Source organism: Danio rerio, chromosome 2 (genome assembly GCF_049306965.1).
Source record: "Danio rerio strain Tuebingen ecotype United States chromosome 2, GRCz12tu, whole genome shotgun sequence".
In the NCBI taxonomy this organism is placed as follows: Eukaryota; Metazoa; Chordata; class Actinopteri; order Cypriniformes; family Danionidae; genus Danio; species Danio rerio.
Window position 1 is genome coordinate 61,142,894 of NC_133177.1, and position 16,486 is coordinate 61,159,379.

At 34.3% G+C, this 16,486-nt stretch overlaps 2 protein-coding genes across 7 annotated transcripts in view; one reads left to right on the plus strand and one right to left on the minus strand.

The window, feature by feature from the left end:
- lingo3b (leucine rich repeat and Ig domain containing 3b) overlaps positions 1–16,486 on the minus strand; it is a 790,077-nt gene that overhangs the window by 245,055 nt on the left and 528,536 nt on the right. The window lies entirely within an intron of this gene.
- Positions 1–16,486, plus strand: part of LOC100534673 (protein unc-13 homolog A) — a 172,838-nt gene that overhangs the window by 150,564 nt on the left and 5,788 nt on the right. For all 6 annotated transcript variants that reach the window (XR_012395330.1, XM_073932036.1, XM_073932038.1 and 3 more), the window contains 7 exons: positions 646–769; positions 1,394–1,450; positions 2,446–2,526; positions 3,289–3,436; positions 8,599–8,655; positions 10,299–10,391; positions 13,108–13,267. Coding sequence is in view for 5 of the 6 variants with exons in the window: in XM_073932036.1 (XP_073788137.1) it covers positions 646–769; positions 1,394–1,450; positions 2,446–2,526; positions 3,289–3,436; positions 8,599–8,655; positions 10,299–10,391; positions 13,108–13,267 (720 nt within the window). In the remaining variant the exon portion in view is untranslated. The remainder of the gene's footprint in view (positions 1–645; positions 770–1,393; positions 1,451–2,445; positions 2,527–3,288; positions 3,437–8,598; positions 8,656–10,298; positions 10,392–13,107; positions 13,268–16,486) is intronic.

The window sequence follows — 16,486 nt, forward strand, 5'->3', positions numbered from 1 at the left end:
CACGCGTGAGCCACTTTAGGTTTAGACCCTTAAATATGTAAAATGTATTATTACCCTTAAATGACTATGCCACATTTTTGCCCACTGTGGCCCACATTTGTCCTCCATCATTTGGGCCAAATGGATCATTTTCCACATGGGCCACATTGGGCTCACATTCAGATGTCATAAGTGTCAAATCTTTGCTTTAAATGTCCTATATATAAATTTGAATCTTTGACCCGTCTTGGCCATTGTACACATGGGCCACTTCAGGCTCACATTCATTCAGTCTGGGCCAAAGGAAGACCACCAGTGCCACATAACTGCCTAGACTGGCCCACATTCGTATGCCTATCTAGGATAGTATCATGATACTACCATAGTACCGGTAAACCGTGCAACCCTAGTACATACACATACAATATAAAATGATTAAAACAATAGTATATTAATAGCAGGTGATACAGGAGTTAAGTTATATGGACAGAAGACCACCATCTGCTTCCTTCAGAAATCCTGCAAAGGGTTTCCATATTTTGGAAGTTTTCAGGTTTAAGTCAGCAATGTGTGTGTGTATGCTAGTATCTTGCTCAGTACTTGTCAGTTTTATCACTGATGATGGTATTGATAATAAATGATGGTGTTGTTTGTGTGTCTCTTCAGTTTGACTCTGTTCGCTAAGATCTGTGAGAAGACGGTTCTGAAGCGTGTGCTGAAGGAGCTCTGGAAACTCGTGATGAACACCATGGAGAAAACCATCGTGCTGCCGCCGTTCACTGACCAGACGGTGTGTGTACAAACACACACACATATACACACATACACACACAGACTCACATGCATAAATACACATATGCGCACATATACATGCACATAACCACACAGGTATGCACACACACACGCACACACACACACACACACTCAAATGGCTTAACATGCACAAATACACAAAAGTTAATTGTTTGACAACACTATATATATATATATATATATATATATATATATATATATATATATATATATATATATATATATATATATATATATATATATATATATATATATATATATATGAGAGTTAAATAAGACACTTGTAATAGTAACACAAAACATGAAGAGAAGCCCAGATTGTTTTGTTTTGAAAAATGCTTTGCACTGTTATGCATTATTTAAGCACATGTAATAATAATAACATGCACTACATTTGGCCACTTGATGAGAATGTTTGAGTAAATATTGCATTGGGATGTTTGGCCAATGTAGTTGACCAGTATTGGTTTGAGCTGAAAGTTTTTTTTTCTGAAAGATTGGATTGGACACAAAATATCCTCTCAGTGGATTCCTGATTTTGTGCTGTATATTGTCGAGTGTTTACTGATCTGATCTGTGTGTTTGTGTTTGTGATCTGCAGGGCACACAGCTCATCTTTAATGCTGCTAAAGAGTTGGGTCAGCTTTCCAAACTGAAGGTGCGTTCATCAACAAATCATTTCACCAATGCTGTCTATGCAATACATATATAAATGTTCATCCATGGATTAAAATTATTAAAAATGTTGGAAACTAATCTAAAAATTATTTTTTATGTTATTCTGACATTACATCTTGCAAATCAGTTTTATTTTATTCTATTTTATTTCATTGTACTTTTTTATTTTATTTTATTTTATTTTAATTGTTTTTCATTGTATTTTATTTTATTTTTTATTTTATTTAATTTTAATTTAATTTTATTTTTATTTAATTAAAATGTATTTTATTTTTATTAATTTTTTTATTTTATTTACATTCATTTTAATTTCATTTCATTTTTTATATTTTTACATTTATTTTTGTATTTTATTAAATAAAATTTTGTTTAAATTAAAATTTAGTTTTAAGTTTTATTTATTTATTTTTATTCATAAAAATGTATTTAATTACATTTTTTATTTAATTTTTAATTGAATTTAATTTAATTTTTTTATTTATTTTAATTTAATTTAATAAAATTTTAATTTCATTTTAGTTTTTTTAGTTTTTTATTTTATTTTTTTTTTACTTTTTTGAAGCATTTTTTAATGCTGTAATCCAAATATAGTCTACGTTTTTAGCTAAAATAAATAAAATTTAAAAATTAGCCAAATACATTTTTTTGCTAAAATATAACCAGTACACTTTTGCTCACCATGAAAATTGCCATGGAAGAATGGCAGGGTATTAAACACAAACAAACTAACATCTTGCAAATCTGACTTACATTTCACAATTCTGAATTTTCCTCCAGTTATTCTGTTTATATCTTTAATTTTTTGCTTTAATTATAAGTTTATATCTTACAGTTCTGACTTTTCTTGTCTAAATAGCAAGATAAAATATTAATAACCCTTATTTTTTTAATCTTGCTGTAAAAATAATCTTTCATTATCAATCCTCCTCACTAGATTTCTGTAAAGATGCTTTTGTGTGTTTTTGATGTCTGCAGGAGCACATGGTGCGAGAGGAGGCCAAGGCACTGAGCCCTAAACAGTGTGCAGTCATTGAGCTCGCACTGGACACTATTAAGGTACAAGCACACACACGCACACTTATTCAGGATGAGATCTGTGTGTGTTCTCGGCAATATTGGTGAAAGTAACTTTTACAAGTAATCTATTAAATTAATGTGTTACTTTAAGAAAGGGCTCTGCGCCGCAGTGCATGGTCTAACAGGGTTCTACTTATTTTCTTAATGAGTTCTTATGTGTGTTTTGAGCATAACGTGCATTAAACCAATCAGAGTCTCATCGCACATTCCCTATTTACATGGTGGACTTTGTAAGTGTAAAAACTGAACACTTCACTAGCGAGAAAACAGATAAACAGAGCATCTGCAGCGCGAGGATAAAGAACGAGCCTCCTCCATTCAGCCTCTTTACTTTTACTCTTTACACCTTTACTTTGGTGGAGTGAGGAAACGGTGGAAACTCTCTCCACTGAACACATCCATTAGCCCACATATTTAATCTCCTTTGTTAAGCAGAAAGATTTGTGTCTAAACTATTTCTAAATTCAGTTCTGATCTCTCTAGCAAAGCAATAAATTAACAATAATAACGAAGTGTGGTCAGAAAACTGAGTTATATCCAAACACACGTCCTGTTCTTATACCACAAATGGTGATGCAGACGACTCCAAAACCCCACAGCTGGACACATCTACACTTGTGTTTATTAAATCAAATATAAATATGCATATCATAAATAATACTGCTATACTGTGTAGCTGTGAGTGAGAGTCATGATGATAATGATGGTGATGATATTGGTGTGTGTGTGTGTGTGTGACAGCAATACTTCCACGCAGGCGGTGTGGGTCTGAAGAAGACGTTTCTTGAGAAGAGTCCGGATCTTCAGTCTCTGAGATACGCTCTGTCCCTCTACACACAGGCCACAGACAAACTCATCCGCAAGTTTGTGCTGTCGCAGCACACACAAGGTACACACACAAACACACACACCTTCAGAATACACAACTCTGAGAACTATCAAACACACATTACATTCACATCATCATCATCACACACACACACACATGCGCGCAAACATAAACATACACAAGCCTCAACCACTAGTGCCTATTTCTCCCTCATTAGCATAAACAGCAGCCCTGAGTGAGAAGCAGCCGTCTGTCCATTAGCCATTAGAGTGTTTGAGCTGCTGAAGATGATGTCAGCTTAGACTAAGAGGATTATAGATGTGGAGTTTTAGATGAAGAACAGCGACAGGAGCGACACAGACTGACAGAAGCATGAAGCACTAACAACACTAGTCCTGTCACTTTGCTGACACACAGGCGTCTGTAGCTCCGCCCTCTTCTGAAAAGAGCTTAATCTCATTTGAATTTAAGCGACAGTCACCAAAACACCACAATCAGGATCAAAGCCTGTAAAGGTCAGAATCCCAGAGCTAGAAAACATTATCTGTGTGATATTTTCAGCTCAAATGTCACTACACTAGGGTTGGGCATCTAAGCTATAATGCCGATCCGATACGCATCTCGATACAAAGAATACGATCCGATATATTAGCGATACATTTGTGACATATTGCGATGCGACACGATACGATTCACACCCATATCACGATACGATGCGATATTTCAGCACTAATTAGATCAAGTTTATGAGATGATGTAAGAAAGGATGCTGTGCCATTGAATGAGTTAGATTATTTATTAACCAAGCAAAACCAAGACTTTTTCTACAAACTGGCTCTTCTCTCAGAGCCAGAGTGTCAGTTTACAGTAGAGGGCCATTTTAGAACATATAGCACATATTATTTAAGTATTTTCAAGATAAACAGAATGTATAAGTGCAATATATATTAAAAAAATATGTATATATTTGCACTCTTTCAACATAAATAAATTTAGCATTGCACAACAAGAATTGTGATTTAACTTTTCAACTATGAAAACAAGTTTTACAAAGATATATTTTGCCACTGATTATTCAAAACTTAAGGTGGTGAACTAGCAGTGTTATGCTGCTTTGAAACATCACTGTCACTGTAAACAACAGGCTAATAAAAATATAACAAACCAGCAATCTTCTTGCTGTGAGGTGGTCAAACTGCCCACTGTGCCACCGTGACACCCATTATTTTTATCATTATTATTATTAATATTATTATTATTATTATTATTAAATAAAAATTAACAGGAGGAGGTGTTTAAAACCTTCGTTCTCCGTGACACTAGGCTGATTATCTTTGCAGATGAACAATGCAATAACATCCGTTATTGGCGTAGAGCGAGCAGAACTGTTGCGCATGGAAAAAAAACTTGCAATGCTTTTCTCACCACTTTTGGAGCTGGTTGAAGCAGTGCGAAAGCCGGGGATGCAGAAACACTGGAAGATGCTTTCACAACAACACCGTGGCGCCGCTTCAAGTGAGATTTCAGATTACTCGTACTGCCCGCGTATTTTACAGATGCGCGGCACATTTTGCAAATTGCATCTGTCCTGTCATGTCGTCCATCCTTAAATCCATAATGTTGCCATACTTTAGATTTAAAACTCAGTGGGGAATAAAATGTTTGTTTTGCTTCTCGCGCTTTCTGAGGGCGCTCCACTAGCTTCATCCGCACACCTGATACACTGAGTTGTAGTGTGTGCACATCCGCAAATCCGTTGCTAAGGCTTACTTTATGTAGGTCGATTAAATTATGCGCCAAAACAGGTTGACAACACTTGTTAATAAATAAAAAATACATTCTATATTAAAAATATAAGCTGTATCTCGGAAAAATCGATGCATCTCGCAAAAACCGATGCATCTCGATTTGCTTCCAAAATTTCCTTCATCCTCTGCTGCTCAACCGATGCACTCGCATCGTGCACGCGCATGACCGCGTATCGATACATATCGGTTAATCTTCCCATCCCTACACTACACACACACTTACTATGGACACTAGAGACTTATTTTACATCTTGTGAAAAGGGGCAGAATAGTGAAAATGTAGGATTTGACTTGTGAGAGAAAGTCCTGTGCTTTTCAATGCAAAGTAGAGTCCGTGGTCAACCTACCGGCTTCCATATGTCTATTTAGCAGTATATAAAACTTGAGTTTGTGACTTTTATACTTATCATAGGTGAAAATGTTACACAGCATCTTTGCAATGCTAAATCAAGCACAAATAAAGGATATTATTTTTAAAAAGATTAGATAAAGCACCAAACAAGGTCTCTGTATAGTATATATTATTATATCTGTAAAGTCCGCCTCAGAACGCCTGCCTTTTTAGACCAGAACGCCTATGGGCGCACATATGAGCGCAAATGCAATTGCTATTTAAACAGTGTAGCGCAACGCCTCAAAACGACTCTTGCGCCAAGCTGAAACTACCAAAAGACTACTGCGCCGCGCCTTGCGCCACATTGCGCCGGGTGTATGATAGGGCCCTGGGTCCTCGTCTTCTTTGTTCAGGTTCTATCAACTCTTCAAGTCCTTCTCTACCTCTTTTTCTACCGCCTCTTCCTTTACCTCCTTCTCTACCTCCTTCTTCTCTTTCTCACTCTTCTTCTAGCTCCTTCCATTTTTGATGAATACAGGTAAACTCACCTGCTGCCTTTTATAGCACACCTGAGTGCTGCGTTTTCAAATAAGCACATGTGTGCTTCCACACTTTGTGGATGTGTTTATCCAGTTCGTTCATTAGCATGGTCATTGGCAATCCGGGGCTTTGTAATTACAAGGAAGTAGCCTCACAATCCTTATCTGTGTCTGAGGTGTGGAAATGTGTGTAGAGTTTTACAAATCACTGTGTGTCATGTATAAGAGCCATAAGTTCATTGTTTTATTTATGTTAAATTGATAATAATGTAAAAAGCAACTTGAAAATATTTTACTAAAAGTAATTTAATTTTTAATATAGAGTATATGCTGATGTCACTTCCGGTAAGGAAGAAGTAGTGTCATGAAGATGGAAGCAAGAACGTGTTTTTGAACGTGTATTATAGTTCAGTTGTTATTAAACATGTTCGAAATGACATCACTGGACTGTCTTATGTTACCCGCGTTCAAATCCTGCTAATTCAGAGAAACAAGACAAGAAGAGACGGATCGATGGCACATACATCATGTTTTGCAAAAAGAGTGAAGCAGACATTGTGTGTAATGTTGTGCAAATCTGTGGCGGTGTTTTGCTCCTTGGAGTAGAATTTTGCAAATTGTGTGGAAATTTTTATTTTAGAGTGTAAACAATCAAAAAACTGTCATATTTTTCAACAATTTTAAACTACACGCCATCCAATTCCCTCTCCGCTCTCCTCGACTGTTTCACTTTTTAAAAGAGGCCCTACGTCACTCCAGTCAATCCCCAGTGACGTCACCGACATAAATAGGGCGGGACCTGTAATGAAGGGAAAAGTGGGAGGAGAGAGAGAGAGAGATGGGGGAACACACACACACACACACACAGACTTGCAAACCCAACACTGAACAAAGTGACTTTTATTGACATTTTAGTAGTTTGAAATAATGTAAGACACTTATATGTAGAGCAGGGGTGGCCTATCCTGTTCCTGGAGAGCCACCTTCCTGCAGATTTCAGTCGCAACCATAGCCTGTAAAATATATGGACGTAGTGTCCGTGACGTCACCCATAGGTTTCTAAAGAGCGCAAAAGAAGCCACAAGTAGGCGTGGCCAACCGTCGCCATTTTGTTCGCGCGTCATCACACCCACGGCAGGATACCAAACAAGGGCAAAGAGGCGGAGAGTGGGCGGAGCTACAGACACCTGCTGGCATTTAGCTTGGACCTGGTTCAGACACACTTTACTTTGGGAGAACGCTTAATACTTTATCACCTGCGACTCGTTTGTATTCTGACCACTTGTGCTTGGCTGTACACTATATCAATAAAGTGTTTAGACTTTTAAAAACACTGCTGTAATACACTGAGCCACTAAACATTGTTCTTATGATGTTTTTCAACAGGAGGAAAACGCGAATTACTTCCAAACACTTCAGATATAGTCTGTGTTAGTTAATGCAAGACTATTGATGAAATCCAGCATAACACTGTATGACAACACTTCAGATGACTGTTCTAGAGCCTACAGCTAATCAATCTGTCAGATTCTGAAACGCATTACAGCTCTAAATATAAATATAAACCATAAATGATCCTAAATAAAACAAATACATGTATAGAGATGGTATATAAGTATATAACTTTACTCACATGGGAAACGGAGGCCGCGTGATTGGTTTGTGAGCACAATTAAGTGCACTCAGCATGCCATGCCATCTAATAATTGTAGGAAACAAGTCCAAAAGGCAGTTGACTGTAAAGCCAAATAAAACAACACAGAAATAGATAAATATGCCGAGTTCAGTGGCTAATCTGCAGGATTCAGCTGAGGTGACGTGACGGCGACCAACGAGACCAAGCTGTCACTCAAGTGGCCACGCCCTTAATTATGCAAACTTAATATAACTTAATATAAAGGAAACGGATGAGTTATAAAAATATTCACCCCCTCACAGTTGTCATGAAGGGTAATATTAGCTGTATTAACCAAAATCTTTTTTTGTAGCAGGCTGTAAACACCTTTTTTTCTGCTGTAAAGTTGGCCATTCTTACAGTGGGCTCAATTGAAATGTGCTCTGTTTTGGAGCCAGGAGCGGCCAGGACTAGCGGAATTTCGGATGAATTGCAGTTTTAGTTACTTCCGTATTGGCTTCCTCAGGGAGAGCGGGAGGTTGCCGCTTGGTTGCAACCCATATCAAGCACACCTGCCTGTAATTATCACGTGGTGTTCAGGTCCTAATTAGTTGGTTCAGGTGTGTTTGATATGGGTAGCAACTGAAATCTGCAGGTAGGTGGCTAACCAGGAACAGGATTGGCCACCCCTGATGTAGAAAAATAAGTGTGTAAATTACGTTCACTTCTTCACACTTTTCAAGGTTAAAAGTTGTTGCAAGAAAGATCAAGATCTCATAATGCAACTCAAACGCAGAAATAAACAGGCAAAAATAAAGATATGAATAACAAAATATAGAAAACTGCTCATTTTACTGAGTTTTTTTGCAGTGTATCTGTCATATAACAACATTATTAATTCAGCATTGCTCTTCTCTTGTGTTCAGTTCATGGAGGTAAAGGTGTGCGATACACTAGCAGTGAAGACGTCTATCCGGATAAGCGTATGTGTCTGCTTCATATTTGCATACATTTGCATATTCAGTGAATGTTACATATGCATAAGGATCCACCTAATACAAGATTGCGCATTTGTCTTTGTATTGCTTTGCCTTGTATGATGGAGTACTTCAGAGCTCTGTTCATAAAGATACACATTTAAGTATCATTGTACTCAAACATACTGATTCATTTATTTTCGGCTTGGTCCCTTTATTAATCTCGGGTCGCCACAGCGGAATGAACCGCCAACTTATCCAGCAAATGTTTTACACAGTGGATGCCCTTCCAGCTGCAATACTCAAACTTATTATTGATAAGATAATCGAAAAAGTATGGTGGCTCAGCGGTTAGCACTGTGGCCTCACAGCAAGAAGGTCTCTGGTTCGAGTCCTGGCTGCTCTGGTTTCCCCAACAGTCCAAACACATGCGCTATAGGCGAATTGATGAAATAAACTGGCCGTAGTGCATGAGTGTGTGTGAATGAGAGTGTATGGGTGTTTCCCAGCACTAGGTTGCTGTTGTTGGCGGTTCATTCCACTGTGGTGACTCCTGATTAATAAGGGACTAAGCTATAGGAAAATGAATGAATGAATAATAGAGATTACAGTGATGTCAATTGTGTATTGCTGCTGTAGTGTGTGATTGCTGCCTTCTGCTGGAGGACTGCAGTAACAGCAGATTCACAGCATTCTTCTGTCAGATTAATCCCATGTTTAAATCTTGTATTAATAAAAAGGCAAACTGTAATGTCAGTAATGTAACAAGAAATCTCCATGCTCATGCCTTTCTATTATTAGTCTGATAACATGTAGGCAAACAAATATAAGATCAAATATTTATCTTATATAATGATAATATAATCAATAAAAAAATAAATTATATAAAATATATTGATAACACTACTACTACTACTACTACTACTTCTAATAATAATAATAATAATAATAATAATAATAATAATAATAATAATAATAATAATAATAGTTACTTTATATTTTAAGCACAAAATAAAGTTTGAATTTGGCCAAATAAATTATAATTATACATCAAAATGATTCTATAATAATAATATTAATAATAATAATAATAATAATAATAATAATAATAATAAATAATAATAATAACAACAACAATAATAATTATAATACTTTTTTATATTAACCACAATATAAATATTGAATTTGGCCAAATATATTATAGTTATACATTAAAATAATTATATACTGATGATGATGATAATAATATTATTAATAATATTAATAATAATAATAATAATAATAATAATAATAATAATATCATAATCAAAATAATAATAATAGTTACTATTTATTATTAAGCACAAGATAAAATTTTATATTTAACATTTAATATTTTTCAATGTACACAGTATATACTTTTATGTAATATATATATATATATATATATATATATATATATATATATATATATATATATACTCTGTTTTAACTTGTTACAAATTATATATAAATATAAATATACATGTATTTATTTTGGCTTTGTATTTTTTGTATTTTAGACATTTTGTATTTATATAAAGACAATATTTCAACACAGTGAGTACACACACATTATGCAAATGCAAACTTATTTTTTTCTGTGTGTGCATGTGTGTGTGTGTGTTCAGCATCAGGAGTGGAGGATGCAGTGGGTGAAGTGTGTATGACGGTGGAGATCTTCAATGACCCGAACACTGGAGGACACAGAATCACAGTTAAAGGTGCTCAGACTTTATTACACATCATTATTAGCATCATAAGGAGACATGTTAATGGCACAATAATATAACATATATCATGATGAAGAACATGAACAATACTGTTATAACGGCCACTTTTAAATATCAAGAATAATGGTTTATTATTGAATGTTTTAGAGTGCATTTTCAAGGGATAGTTCACACAACTAAGATAATAAGATTTACTCACTATTTACTCTCCCTCAAGTAGTCTTGAGTTTCTTTATTCAGTTGAACGCAAAAGAAAATATTTTGTAGAATGCTGTAAACCTGTAACCATTGACGTCCATAATAAGAAGAACAAATAGTATGGAAATGAGTGGTTGCCGGTTTTCAGCATTCTTCAAAATATCTTCTATTATCTTATAATACTACAGTCTGAATATTCTTAAAGAGACAGTTCACCTAAATTCAGTCATCATTTAATCAGCATTAGCTTGTTTTAAACCTTTATCCAAAAATGAAAATGTAATCATTATTTACTCACCCTCTCGTTGTTATAAGCATTTAATAGTTTATTATGTTGAACTCTAAATAAGATATTTTGTGGAATGCTGTAAACCTGTAACCATTGACTAATAATAGTTGGGAAAACTAACACAATTGAACACAATGGTTACAGGTTTCCAACATTCTTCAAAATGCCTTCTTTTGTGTTTAACAGACGAAAGAAACTCATAAAGGTTTGAAACCTTTTTAATAGCACAATTTTAGTAATTAGGCTGAGATTAATAAATGCTTTTGTGAGTTTAGTTTAATGAACTGATGTTAATAAATGAAGCGTGATTGTACAGTGTTAATGATGATACAGTCTAAATAGTGAGATTATTTTCAATCACGATCTCATGATGTTGTAGAGAATATTAGCATGTGTACGGGTTTATGTCTGAAAATAATTTCTCTTCAGTCTTCAAGCTGTTTTTTTTTTGCAGCCTAGGACAATATGGTGATAATACCTTGATATCACGATTAAAAATTTCAGCAATTATTTATCACAACAAGACAAATTGATTTTGATGGAGTTCTTCATATGTTAAACTGCTTTGACGTAAGCTACATTGTAAAAAGCACTATAGAAATAAATAATAATAATAATAATAATAATAATAATAATAGACAGACAGACAGACAGACAGACAGACAGACAGACAGACAGACAGACAGACAGACAGACAGACAGACAGACAGACAGACAGACAGATAGATAGATAGATAGATAGATAGATGGATGGATAGATTATTCTAAAATGATGATGATGATAATAATAATAATAACAACAACAATAATTGCTCTTTATTATTAAACACAATTACAAATTTTAACATCAAAATGATTCTATAATGATGATGATGATAATAATAATAATAATGATGATGATGATGATGATGATGATAATACTAACAACAATAATAATAAAAATAATAATAATAATAATAATAATAATAATAATGATAAGAATAATAATATTAATAATAATAATAGTTACTTTATATTTGTAACCACAACATGAAGTTTAAATTTGGCTAAATATTATAATTATACATCAAAATGATTCTATAATAATAATAATAATAATAATTACTTTTTATTATTAACCACAATATAAACATTTAATTTTGCCAAATATATTATAATTATACATCAAAATGATTCTATAATAATAATAATAATAATAATTACTTTTTATTATTAACCACAATATAAACATTTAATTTTGCCAAATATATTATAATTATACATCAAAATGATTCTATAATAATAATAATAATAATAATTACTTTTTATTATTAACCACAATATAAACATTTAATTTTGCCAAATATATTATAATTATACATCAAAATTATTCTATAATGATGATGATGATAATGATAATAAGAATTTAAAAAATAAATAATAATAATAATAAAAATGATAATAATAATAATGATGATGATGATGACAATGATGATGATGATAATACTAATAACAATAACAATAATAATAATGATAATTAATGATAATTAAATAATAATAATATTAACAATAATAATAGTTACTTTATATTTGAAACCACAATATGAAGTTTAAATTTGGCTAAATATTATAATTATACATCAAAATGATTCTATAATAAAATTTATAATAATAATAATAATAAAAATAATAATAATAATAACAACAATTATTATTTTTATTATTAACCACGATATAAACTTTGAAATTTGCCAAATATATTATAATTATACATCAAAACTATTCTATAATGATGATGATAATAATAGTAATAATAATAATAATAATAAAAATGATAATTAGAATAATAATAATAATAAAAATAATTATTACTTTTATTTTAAACCACAATATAAAGTATGTTACAAACTTATGCAAATATGTACAAACTGTTATGATTATACTTTAAAAGGATTCTAATAGTAACAATAGTAAGAATATTATTTTGCTTTAATATTTCAAATAATAAATTTGATGACTAATTATAATATGATTGGTCAATTACAAACTTTATCTTGTGGTTTATAATAAAAAGCAACTATTATTAATGGTATTATTATTATTATTATTTTGATGTATAAATAATCATATTTGTTCAAATTTCAAACATGCAGCTTTGAATTTGGTGACAAATTATCGAAGTGATGGAAACATTTTGTTAGCATCATCAGGCTAATCGTATCCTCTCTGTGTGTTTATCAGTGGTCTCAGCCAATGACCTGCGCTGGCAGACACAGGGGATCTTCCGGCCCTTCGTGGAGGTGTTCATCATCGGGCCATATCTCAGCGACAAGAAGAGGAAATTCGCCACCAAATCCAAGAACAACAGCTGGTCTCCGAAGTTCGCCGAATCCTTCCAGTAGTACGTTCTCCTTCGCTTTTTACAGATTTGTATGATACCATGATATGTTTATGAGAGCATACATTCCTGTTTACATGTGAAGCATTTATGTGATCATTTTCAGATGTTCTGTTTTAAGCTGTGCATTGAAGAGTACAACTGAAAAAATCTCTGAAAAATATCTAAATAGAGAGAGTGAAGGATTACTTATCAGTTTTTGTAAATAAACTCTTCATATATAATATATTTTACACACACACACAATCATGATAGTACAGCAGTCATTATTTAGAGTGGATCAAAACATTGTGTTATTAATAAATAAAATATATATTAATAAATGTGACGCATTGGCGCAGTAGGTAGTACTGTCGCCTCACAGCAAGAAGGTCGCTGGTTCGAGCCTCGGCTGTACCAGTTGGGGTTTTTGTGTGGAGTTTGCATGTTCTCCCTGCCTTCGTGTGGGTTTCCTCCGGGTGGTCCGGTTTCCCCCACAAGTCCAAAGACATGCAGTACAGGTGAATTGGGTAGGCTAAATTATCCATAGTGTATGTGTGTAAATGAGGGTGTATGGATGTTTTCCAGAGATGGGTTGCGGCTGGAAGGTCATCCGCTGCGTAAAAACATGTGCTGGATAAGTTGGCGGTTCATTGCGCTGTGGCGACCCCATATTAATAAAGGGAGTAAGCCGACAAGAAAATGAATGAATGTATTAATAAATATTGATATGGTATTTAAATGTTCAAATATTAGTATTGGGGTGGCACGGTGGCTCAGTGGTTAGTACTGTGGCCTCACAGTAAGAAGGTTGCTAGTTCAAGTCCTGGCTGGCTCAGCTGGCATTTCTGTGTGGAGTTTGCATGTTACGTTGTGTAGCTTTTGTAGGGTCCAGCCAGTTGGTCCAATGACGGTGTCCACTGGTGGATGAAGGTTCACTGCATGTTCGGTCTTTCCAGTGCACATTGTTGATTTATATTAAACTTAACTCATATCTGACTCCAATTTTAGTATGAGGTGGTTTAGAATATTAATATATTTATCCTCGTTTTATCTGACTCCAATTATAAAACTTTGAGAAGATTATATTAATATGTAATTTAGATAAATGTTTGAACCTTTTGTCTTCACTAGTAACTATCACATCCGTTCATTCGGGTGCTCATGTCGCTCAGAGAAATCGCCTCGGCCGAAGGCGTCCCTCACGGTCACACTACGTTCAGTCTTGAATATTAAACAGAGGTAAATTGACTAATACTTTAGATGGCCGCTACCAGCGCGCTCGTTCTAAAATACTTTAGTTAGTCCCGCTTAGATGTACACCTTTGAATTAAGACAATCATCATTTCTAATTAGAGGTTAGGGCATTAATATAAATGTACCCGACTACTGGACTTTATAGTAACTTTGGTTTTCACCAAGCCCATGGGTTCCCATATGAACTTAATTTAGAATAATATTACCTTCAAACAAAGGTCGGGTACCCAATCTAGGTTAGTTGTGCAACACCTTGTTGACCTAGACGGAAGTTATCGCCCTTTTCACCTAAGTACACATGAATCAATATCAAGAGTCAGCCGGATCCCTAAAACACAATTAGTGTGCCCAATGCTCGATCTCAATTGGATTTTAGTCCGTCTACTGACCTGACGCAAGACGTGCGGAAACAAGGATACAGCGTAATCTACCTGAATTAATAATTACAGAGTGAGCAAAATATGGTCAAACATTACAATTTATTAGTCAGGTAAATGTATTATGCCAATTCAATCAGTCAATTCATAACTGATCAATACAAAACATCAAATTATCAAAGACAAATCCAAGATGAAAGATGCATACCTGACTTCAAAATATACATAACATGGAGCAGGCTCGATGTTATAGGCTGATCTGGTTAGGCAGAATCGCCCTGAGCCTTTCTCAAACCTTACCTTAAATAATCCAAGAATTCCCTCAAGAAAGGGAGTGTGTATAACAAAAGGCATTCACACTTAGTGGAAAAGTCACACCCTTCACAGTGGTTCAAAAGATGCCTGAAGTTATATATTTATTGTTTTGATTATGTCTGTTTTTGAGAGAATGAGATCATTGTACCAGTCGCACTGAGACATTTCAAATGATATCAAACTTGATAGATAAAGTCAGTTTGGTTAATTTAGAACATTCAAACATTGAAATGACCATATGTGTGAGTTGGAGGGATGAAGCTGAGTTTCAGCATACTTAGATGGAAATGCAGCAGGAGCTGGTTTTTCCCGCATTCCCACCTGCTGGGTTGTGGAGTCAATTGGCCCTGTTTTCAGCTCATGTTTTGAATTGTCAAAGACATCAAAAATATTTGTAATATTTCAATTCTTACACTGCATATTTATATGAGCGTCATTGTCACTGTATACATATTTATGACAAAACGAGGTCCATAACATCACTGCCTCCTTTCATTTTCATAAAAAATATGAAACATAGCCTCTCTTTTGCTGAATATCACGTTTAATAATCATGGCCATTATGAAAGTATAACGTACAATAGGTTTATACAATAAAGAAAATAAAGGCTTTCCCAGGGATGGGTTGCCACTATAAGGGCATCCGCTGTGTAAAAACGTGCTCAATAAGTTGGCGGTTCATTCCGCTGTGGCGACCCCCGGATTAATAAAGGGACTAAGCCAACAAGAAAATGAATGAATGAATGAATGAATGAAAATAAAGGCAAGCGATCAGTCAGTGTGCAGAATCAGTGTACCATCATCATCATCATCCTTAGCCTGAAAATCCATTACTGGATCCTGGCTGCCTCAAGTAATTTTCGCCAATGTTCTCTGTCCCGGGCAACTGCCCACCAATTCCTTATTCCTAAAACATCACTGCTAATGCAGTCTCGCCATCTTGGTTTAGGCCTTCCTACTTTTCTTTTGCCTACCGGGTCAGTGCTGAAGATTTTTTTTGCAATGGCATTTTCATCCATACGTATGACGTGTCCTGCCCACCTTAGCCTCGCAAGTCTGATATATTTAACTATATCAATTTCCTTATACAAGGCTGCAAGCTCATTGTTGTGACGTATCCTCCATTGATTATTGTCTTAAGAATCAGTGTATGCCTTTCCTTAAATTCATTTATTAGCTTATCTATGCGCTCAGCCAAAACACGTTACCTGAGAACAAGTAATAGATTCAAAACACCGCTATATAGAGACAAGATGCATTAAATATCACGTTTAACAACTACATTAAGATGAAA